Source organism: Sceloporus occidentalis, unplaced genomic scaffold, assembly GCF_023333645.1.
Source record: "Sceloporus occidentalis isolate IW3139 unplaced genomic scaffold, rSceOcc1.0.p SCAF_5, whole genome shotgun sequence".
NCBI lineage: Eukaryota > Metazoa > Chordata > Lepidosauria > Squamata > Phrynosomatidae > Sceloporus > Sceloporus occidentalis.
In genome coordinates, this window is record NW_028316985.1 from 10,982,690 (window position 1) to 11,001,673 (window position 18,984).

Here is an 18,984-nt window from a genome sequence, read left to right on the forward strand (position 1 = left end):
AGCATTTGTCTCACTCAGAATTTTGCAAGTATAGTGCAAGACAATCAGACCTTTTATGGAAAATAAATTCATCAGAAAAATATGGTTGACTATATAATAAAATGCAGTTTACATAACAGAATTGTAAATTAACCATATGAAAGGAATTTATATTTGTATTAGTGAGTTTAGCATTTACTTTGCTACATTGTTTTTTGTGGGTTTTTGAGTTATGTGGCAGTGCTCTAGAAGAGTTTATTCCTGACGTTTTCCCAAATGCTGGAGAAACATCAGGAATAAACTCTTCTAGAACATGGCCACATAGCCCAAAAAACCCACAAGAAGCTATAGATACCAGCCCTGAAAGCCTATGACTTCACGTCCTACATTGTTCTTGAATGTCTTACATTTTGTGGTGCCTTGTCCTCCTTTGTGTTGTGACATCTGGTCACCCTGGGATTTTCCCAGTCATATTCTGAGTGGGGATACAGAAGCTTAAATCCTTGTTTGACCACAAAGTTATATGGCCCAGACCTCTGACCAAACTGTCTCTTCATTATGTCCAGGCCATAAGTATATACAATGTGGGGAGTCATGGTCACTTGAATTTGGCTGTACTATCACTAGTGGCCAGGACTCTGCTCTAAAATTGATTTTCAGGATATTGGGCTTCTCTGATGAATTTAAATGAACCTCAGTAGCTCAAGACCAAAGCTGAAAGAAAGGCAAGTGATACCATTTAACCTGGCACAATTACCTGGAACATATAGCTGTCACAAATCATCGCAATGTGATGTAACTTTGAAAACCCATAACAATTCAGAGTGCACTTTCCAAGCATCATTGTGATGATGGAACACCTTCCTTTTTTGCTTGAACAGGCCAAAAATGGGATTAGCGGAGGAGATAATGGACAGTTTAGGGCAGCAGCGGAGAATTTGCAGTCTTCCAGATAGGATAAATTATTTCTGTCATCATACTTGAACAGCAGCCATCCTGAGACCCATTTACACTGCAGAATTATAGCACGGTGGTTCCACTTTAATGACCATGGTGTCGTCTTACAGAATCCTGGGATTTGTAGTTTGGGGTGGCACTGGCTGAGAATGTAAATGCCCTTCCCTAAACTGTCAATCTTAGGATTCCATAGGGCAGAAACATGACAGTTAAAATGTCATCATAAAGTGGCATAAAACTGGCATAATAGCACTATAATTCTGTAGTGTGAATGGGCCCCTGGTAAATGTTGTAGGTGCCTAGAGCTTGACAGCATCTGGAGGTTCCACAGGTTCCACAGCCACGATTCATGGGAATGTATGTAGGAGTTGAAATTCCTAGTAGACACTTGTTTATGTATTCACCTGATACTTACAATTGCCCCTACTTCTCAAGTCTGCATTAGATATACCAGACAAACCAGACTTGCCAGGTTACAAAGTCTTGGGAAACTGCTGGGCTTCTCTGGATCTCCAGGAAGGAACACAGTTCTCAGAAGAGGTGACAATGGAAGAGAACAGTTGAGGTTCACTTTAAAGACTGGGTACCCACTTCCACCTATTCACAGCTGGTACCCAGGATCTGGAGCTCAGCTTGTAGGTTGCTTCTACACTTGTGAAATACAATGAAAAGCCAGGAGCAGGGGGAAAGGACGAGAGAAAAGCTAGGGATGCATGCACTTGAGTTCCATCATAATATCTGAAGTGAGGAAGTTCCCCCGACCCTGGCTTTAAGTTGACACATTACCTTGTTTGATGGGTTTTACTAAATCTGGGCCCATTGAAACAGGTTACTCTCACATCCATTTCCACAATCAGCTCATCTAGAAGCACTTTGCATCCATCTGTCAACCCTTCCCTTTGAATCTATGGGATTTACCTTTGTGTTCAACAAATGATTGACTGGGTCTATTCTAGTTGGGACTAACCAATCAGATTTCAGCCCCTGTTTCTAACTTCCAACCTTTTTGACAATACAGTTTTCAAGATGGCTAACACCAGACTTTAAGCATGCAGTTCAACAATACTGGCCAAAAATAGCTCATCGCTAAAACGCAAGTCATATATTTTGTGAAAGGACATAGATAAAAAAATAGCAAGAAAATAAAACAGATAAAAAGCATCAGTAGAATTAAGTAGGACATAAAGACATGATGAGAAACTGTTCTAAATGACTGTATCAAAGTGTTCCAAATGAGTGTAACAAAAGCTTGTGTAAACAAACCGGGTTTGACTTGGCATCAAAAAAAGAAGGAAAAAGAAAAGAAAAGAAAAGACTTGTCTGCCAAGCAAATTCTTGGTGGGAAAGGCTTGCCACATCTGGAATGCCTCCAAGAAAAGCAATCCCCTTGATGACTTATGCCAATGCAATGCTCTTTTATGCCACTATAAGACACTTTTGGAGTGGAAATGGGAGGATGGCAGAAAGCTGCCTTCATCACCAAGGAAAACTCTTAAAGTTAAACCAAGTTATAGTTGAACAGTTAAAGATCACTTTAACTGTCATGACTCTATTCTACGGAATCCTGGGATTTGTAGTCTGGCGAAGTATTCAGACCAGTCTGTGTCACAGAACTCTAATGTTTTACCAAACTACAAATCCCAGAATTCTGTAGAATAGAGTCATGGTAGTTAAAGTGGTGTCAAACTACTTTAATTCTGCAGTGTGGATACGTCCTGTGTTGGACAACCAGATTGCCCAGTGTCACCCAGAGCATGGCTTCTGAATCACCCAGAGCATGGCATTAACAAACAATCAGCCCCTTATTGGAAAAGGCAGATTCCCTGGTTCCAGCCCATTGACAGATGGGGCACAACACAAGAAGTTTGAAGAGTGCCTGGAAGCAAAATGGAAGGCATTTGATATTTCAAAATAGCCCATTATAATGCATTTAGTACAGTAAATCCCAGTCAACCTGGTCACTGTACTCTCAGCAAGCTGATGTTTCCTTTCCAAACATTTCTCAGAGGCAGCTGGGCATAGAGAACATTACAACAATCCAAATGTGGCATGGATAACCCTGGCAAGAGGATGTTTACTTTTTATTTTCTAGAAAGGGAAGCAGCTGTCCTACTTACTGAAGATGATGAAAGGTATTTCTAGACAGAGATATGAATTATAAAGTGGGAAGACTTCTTTTAATATAACACTGAGCCTCAATTCTCTGACAGGATAGTCTATCTTTAGATTAGAGATGGCAACAGACAGGCTGCATGCAGCCACCGAGATCACCTTTACACCTTGCTCTGCTTAACTTTGCCACTACCATCACTGCTGCCAAAATCTTAAAGGAAAGATAGCCATGATCCTGCAGATTAGTACATCTCTATGGTGCAAAAAGTTGCTATGGTACCCTCTTGAATCACAGATCCACAACTGAAAGTACCTTTCAACATCTTCAGTATTTTAGTGGCCAGTACCAGCTTGTGGCTTTCATGTCAATGGACCAGAGAGTCTTCTCCAAGCTTTAGTCAAAATTGTGAAGTACCTAAGATGTTGGGTCCTGTCCCCAAAATAGTATCAGCACCTTTAATAGCTTCTTTAAAATTCATGCTAAAACATGGAGTGGATACAACTCTCTACTGACAAAGAAATCAGCAGCCATCACTGGCAGCAACAGTGGTGGGGAGACTAAACTATGGCCACAAAATTTCAGAGGAGATTCAAGATGGCCTTCTGAGCCAAGAAAGTTGTCCATGTCTGTGCTAGGCTCCAGCTCTTCACATTGATTGAATGGTCCTGTACACACACACACACACACACACACACACACACCACCTTATCCTTCAATAACATAAAGAATTAGCATGGCAAAAAAAAAAGACTCAGGTGGTTGCCACATGCCCTACTTATTAGAAGATAGTCCTTTCTCTGAAGGTGTCTTCTGGTCTCAGGTTGGTCTCAGTTTGATTTTGGACTTCATTACACACAGTTTTTAAATCATGATTAGCGCTGGAAAGAAGTGGTTTTGGTGAAACGTATCGCACACTGCCTCCTCCAACCTATAGCTGCTGTATCCATGAAGTAAGGTTAGGGCATCCTTTTTCATTGATGGGGAAAACCAGTCAATGAGCTCACAATTGCACACAATTGTGCAAAACATCACTGCTGAGACAGCTGTGATATTGACAGTCATGTGATTGTCAGTGTCTTCCCTTCTCCCTGCTTCATTATTCTCAAGCAGGCTGAATGCCTTTTCCTTTCCTATTACTTTTCTTTTTCTTTTTAAAGACTTATTGTTTATACTCATGTATAAGTCTAGTAATTTTAGTCAAAAAATTGACCCCAAAAACCTGGGTCAACTTAACCATGGGTCAATGGACGTACTGTATTTTAACTCTTATCAGAAAGGGAACCATGCCCTGGTGAAAGTTGAGAACTTAATCTCTTCTCAGAGCACTTAAAAGAAGCATCAACCGCCTCTACTATCTCATCCATCCAGACTTTAGGGTAAGCATAAACAGTTATGCCTGTCAAAACTTTTAAAAGAACTTTAGCATCATTTTCCTTTGTTTCATCATTTACATCCTTTGTTACAAGTTTTATCCTCAACTTATCCATGGGTCATGTCAAAATCCATAATTTTGGTCCCAAAACCTGCCCTTGGCTTATAAATGAAGTCGACTTATAGTCAAGTATATATGGTAAATTACAGTAGGAGAGCTCTGGAATTGTATGAAAAAGTGAAAGATAAAATAAAATAAAATAAACTCCAAATACATGCTGGGTAGGGTGTAGGGCAGGGAGGACGGGTTGAAGGGGAGCCCAGACAAGAGCACAATGGCAAAAGCAGCACCAGTTGCATGACTGAGAAGATGTGTGATAATGGCTCCTCGCAAATAAGTATAATTCTGTTTTTTTTTAAAACAAGTGTGATTGCGGGAAGAATGGGGCTCGTATGGTGATGCCATTAAAGATAAATAAATGACTGTAAGAAGGGAGATCGAAAACCTCAAATTGCTCCATCGACAGTAAGCAGTAGATTGAGCAGACAGACACAGGTCATCAGGTCATGGTTTTGCCCATTATGGTGCATTAGATTTTTATTGAAATTTTAGCAATTCTTTTCAAAACTGTATCTATACATTATGAAAAATTCTGCCTCCTTTTGTCATAATGCATTTTTCTCTTTTTGCTGAGGCATAAATGTGGTCAGCCTTGTTCTGGCCTAGTATTCCTTCTGGCACACTATGTTTCTATGAAAAGGTAATCTTTTGGCGTGGAGGAGTGTCTCTTAGCCACAATCTGAAATGCTACACACATGTCCCACATATTGATGGATCATATTGGTGACACAGTTACTCCCAAGTAAAAAACATATTTCTCTGTTTTAGGAATGGGGGATATGGGGCCCTTCAGCTGTTGCTTAACTGCAACTACCATCATCTTTTGCCTTTGGCTCTTTTGACTAGGTGTGATGGGAGTTGCAGTCCAATGACATTTAGCAGGTCACACATCCCCCAGTCCCTGCTCTATTTGCTTTGACCTGATGTTTGCATGTAATAAACATTCCTTGGTTCCATTAAATGTGTATATACAAAGTTAATATTCATGTTTCATTTACAGAAATAGCAAAATAACACTACTGTTTTCCCCAAAGAGCTATGAGCAACTGTTTCAGATCTGTCATGTCTCCAACGTGTTCTGGTTCCCTTCAGGTGTCATGAATTGGACTTTGGGCACAATGAAGGAGGAGTTATTCCTTCTTATGGAGTTATTCCTTCTGATGGAATTATTCCTCCTCATGGAATTCCTTTTCCTCAAAGAGTTCTGATGGGACAGCTCACTTTTCTGGAGTGTTTGGATGAGAATGGAAGGTTTGTCATCCAGCTCCTTGGCGCTACACCTGGGTGCTGCCACTTTGCTTGTGTTACCAAATTTGGAGTAATCCACTGCGTAGGTCCCTTCCTCTTCTGTCACGATGGGCACGAAGCGATGTCCCCAGAGGATCTCTTCTGATATGTAGGATGTTCTTGCTTGAGTGGTGATCCCGGTCGTTTCCACCACACCTTCAAGTATTACAATAATTTCTAGATCATGGTTGGTCAAGTCATTGGCAGAGATATCATAAAGAGGACTCCGTTTGTCAATGACATGGCAAATAATCAAAGGGGCCACTAGGAAAATATTGTTGCTTTCAATGGGATTGTCAACTGGAACATCTAGCTGGTGGATTGGGATGACTTCTCCTTCAGGGGTTGTGGTCTTCCTTACAACCTGGATTCTCACTGAGGCACTAATAATCATACTTTTCCTTAAGTCTCCTACCCGGAACATGAAGCAGAGCCTGCCATTACGAACAGCAATGACTGCATTCCGGCTGAAGATCAGGGTCTCTGCTCTCCGGTGGGCCTGAGCTGTTTTCATGAAGATACAACCAAGCATGACAGCATTGATGATCAAGCCCACAATATTCTGGAGAATCAAGACACTGATGGCTATGGGACATTCTTCAGTCATCATCCTACCCCCAAAACCAATGGTCACCTGGACCTCAATAGAGAAGAGGAAAGCAGAGGTGAAGGATCTATAGGGAAAGAGGGGAGAAAAGTAACACACTATTATAAAATATTAATATATGATGAGGGGGCAGTCAGAGCATTATGTATGAATGGACTGAAGCCCAAATTTATATCCAGTCAACTCTATCAAGTGGTAGAAAGAGCCTTCTATTGTTCTAGTTCAATTTGCAAAGGAATTTGAGTGGCATCATGGAATGTTTTCCCACAAGGTAAACCAAAAACTAGCCCTGCAACTCAAATCACTGCATATAGAAATATAGCATGACATGAAACAGGATAGGCCAAGGCTTTCTTGCTATGGGTGCAATACTTTCTTAAACCAATTCTCAAAGAAATTAATTCACATCAGTCCCAAATTCATCTGATCAGGGTTTTTTGACACTTTACAAATACATTTTTGACCATTGAATGATTTTTGACCACTGAATGATGAATTGGTTTCAAAATAAACTATAGTCTGCTTAGAAATTCCCAAATACATTACAGCAGCCTTCCCCAACCTGGTACTTTTTCAGATGTCTTAGAATACTATTCCCATCATTACCATCCAAGATGACCAATGATCATACTACCTTGGTCATACTACTAGTCCAATACATCTGGAGACTACTTGGTTGGGGAAGATGGTTTTACAACATGGGCAGTTATATGTGAAATTGTGACATGCAGACTAGAGGCCCAACCCAGCACATGGTATGTGCATAACCCCGTGCTATACCTTGCATTGTGCCTCTAGTCTACATACCAAAATGTGTAATTGAGGGGCACTGGCCAATACCAAATTTATTTGCTAAGAACTGAATACATTATTCTTGCAAATGCACTTTACCTGACACAAGTGACGCATGGCTTCCACTTGCTAACATCTTCATTAGTTGCACAGGGTTTATCCATGTCTCCATGGGCAAAGGCCACCAGCCACCACATCATGGCAAAGAAGAGCCAGCTGCACAAGAAGGACATGGTGAAGATCACCAAGGTGTGTCGCCATTTCAGGTCCACCAAAGTGGTGAAGATGTCTTGCAAGAAACGCCCTTGTTCCCGGATATTCTTGTGGGCCAGGTTGCACGCTCCGTTCTTGGCAATGAAGCGGGCCTTGCGTGGACGGTCCCGGATGCGTGGCTTGCCCAGGTTCTCTGCTGCAATCCGTGCAAGAACATATTCTTCAGGGATGATGCTCTTCCTAGCCAACATCTTCCTTTCACCATAGTCCACCAATCAACAGAGAAGGCAGTTGGAGGCTGAGTGCTCAAAGCAACCCTACAGAGATCTCTCTTGTATTCTCTTTACTCTTATCAAGTCCTGGAAATAGCAGGAAAACAAGATGAGACCCCCCTTTCTTATTCACTTCCTAGCAAAAAATAACGCACTTATCTAGGAAAGACCTTCCAAACAGCCATGTCAGGTTTGTGAGAACGTTCCTCTAAGAATCAGCCAGTGTCTACAGAATAGGAGGTGTTTGGCCCTCTCTTAGCAAATAATGAATTCTGACTTGGAACTTGAGAGTATTTATATTCTGGAATGAGATTCACCTTCTTTGATTTTAACAGACTCATCTTTGCCTGTAAAAATAGTTGTTGTGTGCCTTCAAGTCATTTCCAATCTATGGTAACCCTATGGTGACCCTATTATGGGGTTTTCTTAGCAGGATTTGTTCAGAGGTGGTTTGCCTTTGCCTTCCTCTGAGCCTGAGAGAGTGTGACTTGCCCAAGGTCACCCAGTGGGTTTTCATGGCTGAATGGGGATTTGAACCCACCAGAGCCATAGTCCAACCCTCAAACCACTATACAGTCCTGCAGAATGTTTGGGCTAAATCTTTTTGGTTAGTTCCAATGAGAGTAGACTCACTGACTCAGTTGTTGGCTGGTATGTCAACATACAGGTAAATCACGTGGATTTAATTGGTTTACTCTAACTGGGGTTGGCATAGGATTCAGGCAGTTTAATTTGCAAGGCAAATTTCATTCTACAGGCCAGCATTTGGGGTGGTTTTAAGCAGTGCTGTGGTAGCCAATAAACAAGCAAATAAAATCCTCTTCTGACTGTTCCCACATAAATTTGCCCCCTTTTCTCTAAACTCAAGAGATGTCCCATTTGTTTTCATAACAGTAATATTATGGAGAAGGATAATACCCAACCCGGTTGATTAAAAGACAGTTAATAAAGAATGTGACACTGCCTCCACACAATCCCTTAAAATTCCCAAATTTTAAAATTTGACCTCTTTTGACCTCTGCTTTAATCAAAATGTAATGTCTAAATTTTAAAAAGAAAAGAAAAAAAGCAGTGGAATGGATAGGGGAAGAATCTAGCAACAAATTTGAGACTAACTGATTTATTTTAACATGAGCTTTCATAGATTTCCATCCACTTTTTAAAGTGTACTGTGAGAGTACAGTATTAAGCCACAGGTATTCAAGGACAGTTACATAGCTGCAAGGGCAATATTGTGACTCTGATAATTTGTATCTTTCTGTATCCCATCATACTCTGACCCCACAACCTCACAACTAAGTAATGATTCTTAAATACCAATGTCTTATTACTGTACTCCATAAATTCCTCTGAAGAAGTAGATTAACATCCACGAAAGCTCATGCTAAAATCAATCAGTTCATATCAAAGGCGCTGCTAGATTATTCCCCTTCCTTTTTAAAATGCTGAAACAGACTAACATGACTATCTCTTTTAAAACAGTGTTAAAATAGTGATACATATAATGCCTTCCTAAAAAAAATGTCTCTGGCATTCCATAGAAATTTTACAGATACTTATATGGTGACTTTCTACATGTACACCCTGTTGTTGTTGTTGTTGTTGTTGTTGTTGTTGTTGTCATGTGCCTCCAAGTTGTTTCCAACTTATGGTGACCCTATTATAGGGTTTTATTGGCAGGTTTCTTCACTCTTGCAAATCAAATTTCAAGTCATATTGGAACATCAGATTGTCTCAGTTTTCTAGGTGACATTTGGGTGGCAACTGGAAGTGAGGGTGATTGAAATGCCGTGATGGTGGCCATCTGAAGACCACTACACAGTGTTCAGCTATGCAGGTAAATCAGGCTTTGTGTGAATCCATTAAAATGTTTAAACAAACAAACTAACATGGCAATGATCCATCTATCCCAATATTGCCCATTTTGATCAGCTGCAAAGTTCTCAGTGGTCCTTCTCAACCCTCTTTTACAGTTGCCCCTTTATATCCATGGATTCTTTACCCATGGATTCAACCATCCATGGCTTGAAAATGTTAAATTATATATACAAATTTAAAAAAAAACAACACTTTGATATTGCTGTTTTATATAAGGGACACAATTTTACTCTGCAACTGTATTTAAGGGGACTTGAGCATCCACAGATTTTGGTATCCATGGGGGGTCCTGGAAACAAACCTCAACAGATACCAAGGGACCACTGTGTTAGTTTTCGAAAGTGGAACCTGAAGATTGAACCTCAGACTTTCTGCATGCAGACCATGCACTCTGTCTCTGAGCTACAGTCCTTCCCCTGTTTGTCAAAGTGAATGTTGAGGGAGAAATGTGAAAGGAATTCAAAAGCAAGGGAAGTTCAGATGAGTATCCATATGTCTTAGTAGGGTTCTGCACAGTCCTGGCTTGCATCATATCCTGGGCAGAAGCTGAATGAACTGGAGAGCAATGCTGATCCAAAATAAGGGCATGACCCATAGGGATGTTGATTTGATGGTCCCATCTTAAATGACTAATAGGATGCAGATCTTAAACAACATCCCCAGAGGACTCCCACAAGAAAGCTCTCCCTGAGGGACAGCAAGACTCCCCAGCTTTTCCAGCAAGATTCATGTGAACATCATTTAAAAGGCAGAGTAAATTTAATGAATCCTTTTTCAAGCAATGTGAAAGGATCAGATTGCATTGTCAGTACAATTGATTAGTGAAAGGATTGCATTGACAAAAGCTTCCCAAAATTTATTTGCATGTTTCCAGTAAATTCAATGCACCATCAAACACATGTTATGATATATTAATGGTCAGATTCAAAATGCAGGAGTTCTGCTGGCATCAAAAGAAAGAGAAGAGAACTTTAAGAGAGGTTAGAAGCAGAGAAAATGTATTCTTTCAGATACTGTACTATTGGAGAATGAGTTTTTGAAATACAAAAGCAAGCTTTTGGATCACATAAAGTTCTTCCTTAGGACTACTATTGATAAACAGATAAACATTGTTCAGTTCAGACATGGCTACAAAATACTCTTAAAAGCAAACACAGTTCCTGCAAAGTGATATTTTTCCTATCTATCCCAGAACAACACCTGATGGAAGAGACCCGTTTGTCTTGAAAACTTTCCTCCATTATTTGAAATCATAATTTTCTGAATAAAACCTGTGGTTCCTTTGCTTAGTGTTTAATGTTAATTAGGTGGGATGTTGCACACATGCATACAGGCTCTTATCCTGGCTGCTACAGCATGATATATTTGCAAATGTTCATAAAATAACGATCAGGGTATGTTACCGAGCTAGAAACATGATGCTGCAAACAAGGAGGGAGAAGTCAGGCAAACTTTCAAATACTTGTATCTCTGTTTCAAAAGAAAGGGTTAAATTTCAGCTAGGACATATAAGAGTTTAGCCCTAGATTCAATATTATCTTTGAGACAAGTGAGTAAGAATCTTTCTGAGCATGTCCAAAGTACTTTTCTCAAATCCTAATTCATTATGGCTACCCCCATCTGCCGGGAACCAATGTGGTATCATAATTTGAGAGTTGAACCAAGACTCTGGAGACTAGGCAGTGAATAATCGCTCTGCATGCAAAACTGCTAGCTCGCCTTGGTCAAGTCACATTCTCTCAGCCTCGGAGGAAGGCAATGGCAACCCCTCCCCCCCAAAAAAAATCTTGCCAAGAAAACCCTGTGATAGGTTTGCCTTTGGGTCACCATAAGTAAAAAATAACTGGAAGGCACACAACAACAACTTGATACTGGGGAGGGGGTTGGGGGGAGACTTCCAACTCACTGATAGATTTGAACTCTGCCATCTTAAATATTAAAAATTTAGCACTGGTGCTATTAGTTAAGAGTTACTTGGGATAGGTTGAGAAATATGTTTAAAGGGGGTAACAAGGAAGAGCAAGCCACACAACAGCTGCAAACACATGGAGTTACTTTGTCAGACTCAAGGGAAGGAGGAGGCAATGTCTAACTATGTGCAGACAGACCTAAGAAGGAAAATGGAAACTTACACAGATTCCACAGCAGCCGTACTCTGAAGCACACTGTCAGCCAGGCCGAACCCTTTGAGCTTCCATGGCAGCCGAAATTCCCAAGATGCAAAAGGCAACGGTCAAGTCGACAGGAAAAGGATGCAGCAGGTAGCTAGCTACTCTCCCTTCTGGTATTCTTCTTGCATCACTTGATCTCCAAACTAGATGCAAAAGTCATAGTGCACTGACAGTGCCATGATTTCATATCCCTTAAGACTGGGAGTTTTGGCTCAGCCAGAGGGAGGAGGGAAAGAAAGAAAGAAAGAAAGAAAGAAAGAAATCACAAACCAGCTCAATTTAGGGGAAAGGGTGTCCAAGCTGGTTTGGTAGGAAAGAATAATCTTGACAGTGGTAGCGGCACAAGGAGATGCCTTCTCTTCCTCGGACATAGAAATCTTTATGAAGTTTTAAACATTTTCCAGACTTTGGGGATGGGAGGAAGAAAGGAGAGGGAGGGATGCTGGCCTGTGTCCAAAACTTTGTTGACACAAAGAAAGAGAGAAAATGGAGGGGGGGGGGGGAGAGAGAGAGAGAGAGAGATTTTCTAACCCCTGAATTAGACAGAGTTCACTGATAAAAGGAAGCTGAATATAGAGATTATAGGACACTCAATTCTGATGTTGGCTGGCTTTTGTAAACATTGTAGCTTATGGGATAGAGGGTGGAAAGAGGGAGGGCTTACGTGAAATATATTGCCCCCCTCCCCCCCCCCAAAAAAAAACCAGTCATCCCATGTGATTCATAGAGTTTCATAGGTTTCTTGGGATCCATTGTGACATGTCACAGAAGGTACTGGCGTACTGATGTGCATTGGGCATGGTGGAATGTTTTGCTTTTGCATTTCCCAGTGCATTGGAAGAGATTTTTCTAGGACATACGTCTATGATAGCAGGACACTTATTCTCTGCACCCCTGTACAATTCTGGTTCTCTGAGCAATTATCCAGTAAAGCTGCTTGGTGGGAGACTGAGGAATTGGTGGGATTGTATGCTATAAGATAAGGTGATGGCCACCAGTTCTGATGGCTTTAAAGGAGGGTTAGATAAATCTGTGGATTGTTGTTTATTGTTGCTGTCCTCGAGTTGACTTCAACTCATGGTGACCCTGTGGATGAGACATTTCCAAGCCTTCCATCCTCCACTGCTCTGCTTAAGTCTTGTAAATTCAGACCGGTGACCTCCCTAGTTGAGTTTAGCCATCTGGCATTCACTCTTCCTCTCTTTCTACTGTCCTCAACTTTTCCTAGCCTTATTGTCTTTTCCAGTGGTTCATGCCTTCTCGTGATGTGGCCAAAGTATGACAGCTTCCATTTAAGCATCTTGATTCCAGTGAGAGTTCAGGCTTGATCTGTTCAAGGATCCATTGGTTTGTCTTTTTGGCTGTCCATGGTATCCTCAGCATTCTTCCCCAGCACCACATCCCAGGAGTTTTCTTTTATCTTTTTGAAGTGGACAATAAAAGAGAAGTCAAAAATTTCTCAATTTCACTTTCCTCTGAAATTCATTTTTTTTAAACAAAACAAAACAAAACCAAATATTCCCTTCCATCCTGAATGTGAAGAAATCTGCAAATATTGGTAAATCCTCTCCCTGCAAACTGTGACAGAATTTGCCTCCATTTGCATCAGCCAGATTCAATGACTGCAACCATTCCCAGCATGGAGGGGATCATACTGTACTTGGGTGTTGAAGATGAAGAGCCAGTGGGGGGGGGGGGGAGGTGGCACTTGATTGAATCCACAGGACTTCAGAACTAGACTTTGAAGAGTTATGTACTCAAAGCCCTGGTTCTGGATGGGTGAATGTAACCAAGAAAGAAAGAAAGAAAGAAAGAAAGATTTCTACTTCTTTTCATTCCAGTTATGAAGAAATGTGAAAATTTTGGTAAATTCTTGTCAAAAGCAAACTTGGGGGGGGGGGGGGATCCTGACTCATTGCTATTCATACTTCATCATGGAGGATGATACTTCAGATAAGGCATTTCAATCAAGCAATGAATCAATCATATATTCTGGATATAAGTACTCAGGTTCTCACTGCTGGTTGTTTTGGCCATCAATTAGACTTTGGCTAGCATTCACTATCATAGCTGTGAATGCGTAACAGGCTGCTGCCACACTGCAAAATTAATGCAGTGTGACACTGTTTTAACTACCATGTCTCCATCCTGTTGAATCCTGGGATTTGTAGTTTGTTGTGGCACCAGAGTTCTCTGACAGGGATGGCTAAAGGTCTCACAAAACTATAAATCTCAGAATTCCATAACATTGAGCCATGGCATACGTAAGTAGACTAAGTATAGTATACTCAAGTATCTGATGCAGAATTTTGGCTGAATTTTAGGTTTTTTTGATTTTTGATTTTTTTAAAAAAATAATTAAACATGGACATACTATGCAATAAAATAATAACAATAGTTTTTTGTGGGGTTTTATGTTCTAGAAGAGTTAATTCCTGACGTTTCGCTAGCATCTGTGGCTGGCATCTTCAGAGAATGCTGATCTAGAAAAGTATATATAGCGTGTGACCCTGTGTAAGAATAATAATAACAACATCTTTTTATACAAACATTATTACCTCCACCACCACTGATGCATGGTTTTGCAGACCTGTGCAAAATAGGTGAGCACTCCAATAGCTCATGCAATATTTAGACTAAAATCGGCTGGTTGTTGCAGCTAAGTCCCATTCCCTTGCTTTTGCTAGAAATTAGTTGTGACTAATTTTTGCTGGGTAAGACCCAGTGTAGCTTTTTAAAAATCTTATAACCATTGCCACATGACAAGGTCAACACAACAGGAATGCATTGCTTTCATCTGAAGTGAACTCACTATAGTTTGAAAGCTGGCGAAAGGCTTTGCATAAACCATGGGACTAATAAAAGATATCTTTACCTATGTGATCTCTCTCAGCCTGGAGCACCCTGGGAAATGTGCGGTGGAGGGGACTGAAAGCATGCCCTCCAAAGAGCGTTTCAGAACAAAACAAAGATAATCACCATACAGCAGAAGTTTGTAGCTTTCCCCACTGGTTTGAGTTGACAAAATGTGGAGCCCTGGCATCCAGCTTATTCTGTTTCATGGAAACGTATATTCCTGGAAATCTGATCCTACTCTCCCTCATACTCCCATCCCTCCCTAGTACAAATTCCCAGCAAATTATTAGGGTTTCTAATAGGAGGGACAGACACTGGGCCTTAGAAAAATAGGTGATACTCTGTTTTGAATCATCTGAAAACCTATGGAATTATCTACATGTCCAGTGTTTGTAAAGGCAGCGTGGTATAATGGTGAGCTAGGAAAATCATTGGGGGAGCTTGGTGAGTCATTCTCTGCAGTAATGGAGAAGCAGCCAGTTACAAGTGTCTTTGACAAGTTAATACTGCTCATTCTGAGCTGGAAGTAACAAGTTGCAAGTTAGTCATCTGTAACAACTTTTTCTTTCTTTCTTTCTTTTTGATGATGAGAGAACAAGGATGAAATCTAGCACAATGGGCAGTGATAAAGTTACTGCTCTGGTGTAATGTGTTACATGCTCTCAGTTCCTTTCCAAGTTGAATTAAAGTTAAGGCATATTAAGACATTTTTACATTTAGACAGATTTAGGTCCAAGCTTTATTTAGGGGCTAGGATACAGTCCCTTGCATAGTTCCTTTAATTTATTTATTTATTTATTTATTTATTTATTTATTTATTATGGTATTTATACCCCGCCCTTCAGTCCTAATGGCTATCAGAGCAGCTTACAATTATTATTTTTAATTATTATTTTTAATTCAATTTAAATTAATTAATTTTTAATTAATTATGGACTAAAACCCAGAACAGATTCACCAGCCCACAGAAATGGAATCTACCTTTGAAACTAAAACATTGTGTGCATCAATTTATTTGTGTGTGCATATTAAAGATATAAATCTTCATAAACTGACTTCTTATAGGCAAGAATGAATATTATTACCATTTTTCTCACTAGTTCAAGAAATTCCTCAGGTTTTCAAACATTGTTTACAAATTTATTCTGTAGGAAAAAACATTTATGTGCAGAAAATTGCATATTTGGTTCAGAAAAGGTGTTTTTCTTTTCAGTGTTTCGGTGTAGAATAGCATGTTTTCTGTCTGGGACACTTGCTTTCTGCATTTAAAACTCCATTTTCTGGGGGGGATGTGCAATTATTTTGCACGGAATAAGCCCCAAGAGAGCCAAAATGGTGTCTTGGTTTGCGTGTTGGACTAGGACTCTGGTGGACCAGGGTTCGAATCTCTGCTTGGCCATGGTAACACACTGATTGATCTTGGGAAAGTCATACTCTTTCGACCCCAGAGGAAGGGAATGGCAAACCTTCTCTAAATTAATCTTTCCAAGAAAAGTCCATGCTATGTTTGGCTTAGGGTTGCCATAAGATGGAAAAAAACTAAAAGCACAGAATAGCAACAACCAAGTCCCAAAGAGTGAAGATTCATCTCAGTTCAGGATTCTTCTCATCCGGTCCCCTGATACTTGGGAAACCTTTTTTGCATCTGTTGTTCAAATATTTCTGAATACTTTTTCTATCCCTAGTATATATGTGTGAGAATGTCCTTAGTTCACATTTGCCTTGCACCTTTTCTACCAGAGGAGTGTGACTTTAAGAGCGTGATCAAACAGAATGTCATCTTTGAACTCACTAAAGTTTCTCCATTCCTGAATTAGATCATAATGACTTTTTAAAAAAAATCTAGCTTCCCTAAGGAGCCCCAGACCATTACCCTAGTTTATCCCTACAACTGGTCTGTAAACTTAGGTTGACACACAGCAGCTGCCCCAAGAACATGAAATGCTTGTACTACAACTTCTAGAAGCCGCTGGAGCAGGGTGGGAACCTGGGAAAAGTAACATAGCTAACCTGCATGTGGAATCACTTTGTTGTCCACTAAGTACAGAATTATCTCCTATGTTGTGGTAAATCATGCATCCATTTCTATTGACTGTTGGTTTGCCAAAAGTCTGGCATGTTGACACTGGTTACCTCCAAATTTTCACTTCTGCCATTTTAAGTGGGGCCCTTTCATATGTTCCAAGTGCCCCAATTTGGCATGGGCAGTCCCCAGTTAATCTTCTGCAGTCCTACTTTGCAGCTGCTTTTAAAATGTCCCATTTTTTCCCTTTGCCTCCCACTTTCTTCCTTCCATTGCTGCAAACCGAGTTCAAGTGTGGAAGTATTTTGCATTCAGTTAATTCAGCAGAGTGGAGAGGAGGAGGCAGTGCCTTGCACTTCTTTGTAGACTCATGCAAAAGGAAATTGCTGCAGCCTCTTCTAGTTTGTTTGTTTGTTGTTGTTGTTGTTGTTCTTGTGTGTCTTCCCAGTTGTTTCCAACCTATGGCGACCCAATCACGGGTTTTCTTGGCAAGATTTCTTCAGAGATGGTTTGCCTTTGGCTTCTTCTGAGGCTGAGAGAGTGTGACTTGTCCAAGGTCACCCAGTGGGCTTTCATAGCTCAGTGGGGCTTCAAACTCTGGTCTCCAGAATCATATTTCAACACTCAAACAACTGCACCATGCTGGCTCAGTTTGTAAATCCTTCCTCATTAGTAACTTTTTGTCATCTTGACCATACTCTGATCTCCCTTGGCCCCACATGTCCTGGTTTTCATCTGTGAAATGTTGTAGGATAAGCCCTTTCCTCTCCTCCTCTTGAGTCCCAATCAGGGCTTAGTGAAAGAATGCCCTGTTGTCAACCATGACATGAGTGGACAAAAATGTGCCATGTGAACTAGCCAAGAGTTTGCTTCTAAACTTTATTGCTTGGGGCTATCAACTGACTTCAGATTAAGAACAATTCTCATGCTGGCGTTTAGGTCTGTAAGAGTCAAAGTCCTCTTATCTTATAACAAATGACAATCGTAATTGAGTCCGCTTTAGGGGATGACAGAGAGAGTGCGAAATCTTGGCGGAAGGAACTCAGGCTCATTAAAAAAAACAAGAGTGGGGAATTTATACTGGCTGCTCTTGGATGGGTTGCAGAGGACTCAATTGCTGTTGTGGGTTTTTTTTTTTTTATCAAATTATGTGTTCGGTGCTGATATTAAATTGATCTTTTGCCAAAGGAAACACAAGACTCTTGCTGCTTTTGCCTCATCCAAAGAGACAGCTTATTCCATTCGAGATACTTGTTTTTAACAGTGGTTTTTCAGTGGTAGCTATCAAGCTTAAAATGTGGAAACCAAGGCAGGAACCAAGGTACTTTGTCAGTGGGACTGGGACCCAAGCTAGTCCCCTCCTCCCTGTACCCCCCATAAAAGCTTGTTTGCCAGGACTAAGAAAACTGCACAAAACCCTTTTCTAAGTGACACGATTGCATGGGGGTGAGTAAGAAAGTTTTGTCAAGCCAAACGTTTGGCACAGGCATGTCCTCTGAGTCTAATGAAGAGGTTGAGAGTCAAAGGGACATGCCAGGACTGCAGCCAATCCAGTTGTCTCTGGAGGTAACCCTGCAGCCAGTACCAGGACCAAGTTCCCAGGTACAAAGTTTCCTTCCACCTGAGTCAGACGTGCCAGTTTTTTTTTTATCTTATATAAGTTCCTTCCCCTTTTCTACTACAACATTTGATTCCATGGAGCTACTCTAGTTGGGGACTAACCAACTGGATTCTGGCCTATGTTGTTTCTTCCTCTAAAAAAACAGTCCAGGAATTCTGTACAGGATTGTATAGCATTTTGTGAAGAATTTATTACTCTGAAGCATACATAATGGTTTTCAATTTTATAAAAGTTACAAATGCAAAACTCCTAGGCAAAGTTTGCAGTGATGCTGCAGCATATAGAAAATATAGTTTTTCCTCCCTTTGTTGAAAAATCAGATGTAAAAAAGTTGGCAACATTCAACTTAGTGGCCCTTTCACATGTCTGCCCGAACAAATGATGCAAAGATGCTATCTTCCTGAGCCAGGAGATTCTCAGGTGTATCATTCTCCAAAATGATCCCTCGTTTCATCACAATGACCAGGTCCGCTGTCAGGATGGTGTGGACTCGGTGCTGCAATTAATAAAATAGAAATAAAAATAAAACTTGTTCACTTTTACACTGTTTTCTGTTTATGTCAAGGGAACTTTGCAGAAGAGTTCACACAGCGATCAGCCGACTAATAAAATTAGCATTGTGGAAGATTACATGAGCTGATCCCCACTTACATCTTAAAAGAACTTGTAACCTTAGAAGAACAACTACAACATGTTAAAGCCACCCATAAGTGAGCACAGGAA

At 40.6% G+C, this 18,984-nt stretch overlaps 2 protein-coding genes across 2 annotated transcripts in view; both read right to left on the reverse strand.

Annotated features, from left to right (window-relative positions):
* Positions 1–4,980: 4,980 nt before the first annotated feature.
* Positions 4,981–12,277, reverse strand: LOC149311657 (ATP-sensitive inward rectifier potassium channel 8). The gene is made up of 3 exons (XM_089527576.1): positions 11,723–12,277; positions 7,327–7,799; positions 4,981–6,502 (listed from the first exon to the last, which is right to left on the reverse strand). The coding sequence occupies exons 2-3, from the start codon at positions 7,689–7,691 to the stop codon at positions 5,602–5,604; spliced, it is 1,266 nt and encodes a 421-aa protein (XP_089383702.1). The 5' UTR covers positions 7,692–7,799; positions 11,723–12,277; the 3' UTR covers positions 4,981–5,601.
* A 6,161-nt stretch (positions 12,278–18,438) lies between these two features.
* The window catches only part of LOC149311658 (ATP-binding cassette sub-family C member 9-like), an 87,494-nt gene continuing 86,948 nt past the window's right edge, over positions 18,439–18,984 (reverse strand). Inside the window, exon 41 of the mRNA XM_089527575.1 lies at positions 18,439–18,757. Within this exon, the coding sequence (XP_089383701.1) occupies positions 18,620–18,757 (138 nt within the window). The 3' untranslated portion in view covers positions 18,439–18,619. The remainder of the gene's footprint in view (positions 18,758–18,984) is intronic.

Bases quoted from the DNA above. Each gene is read 5' to 3' on its own strand.
- LOC149311657 (XM_089527576.1), bottom strand. From the start codon at position 7,691: ATGTTGGCTAGGAAGAGCATCATCCCTGAAGAATATGTTCTTGCACGG. The intron at 6,503-7,326 runs GTAAAGTGCATT...CTTTCCCTATAG, and splicing joins CCATGCGTCACTTGTGTCAG to ATCCTTCACCTCTGCTTTCC.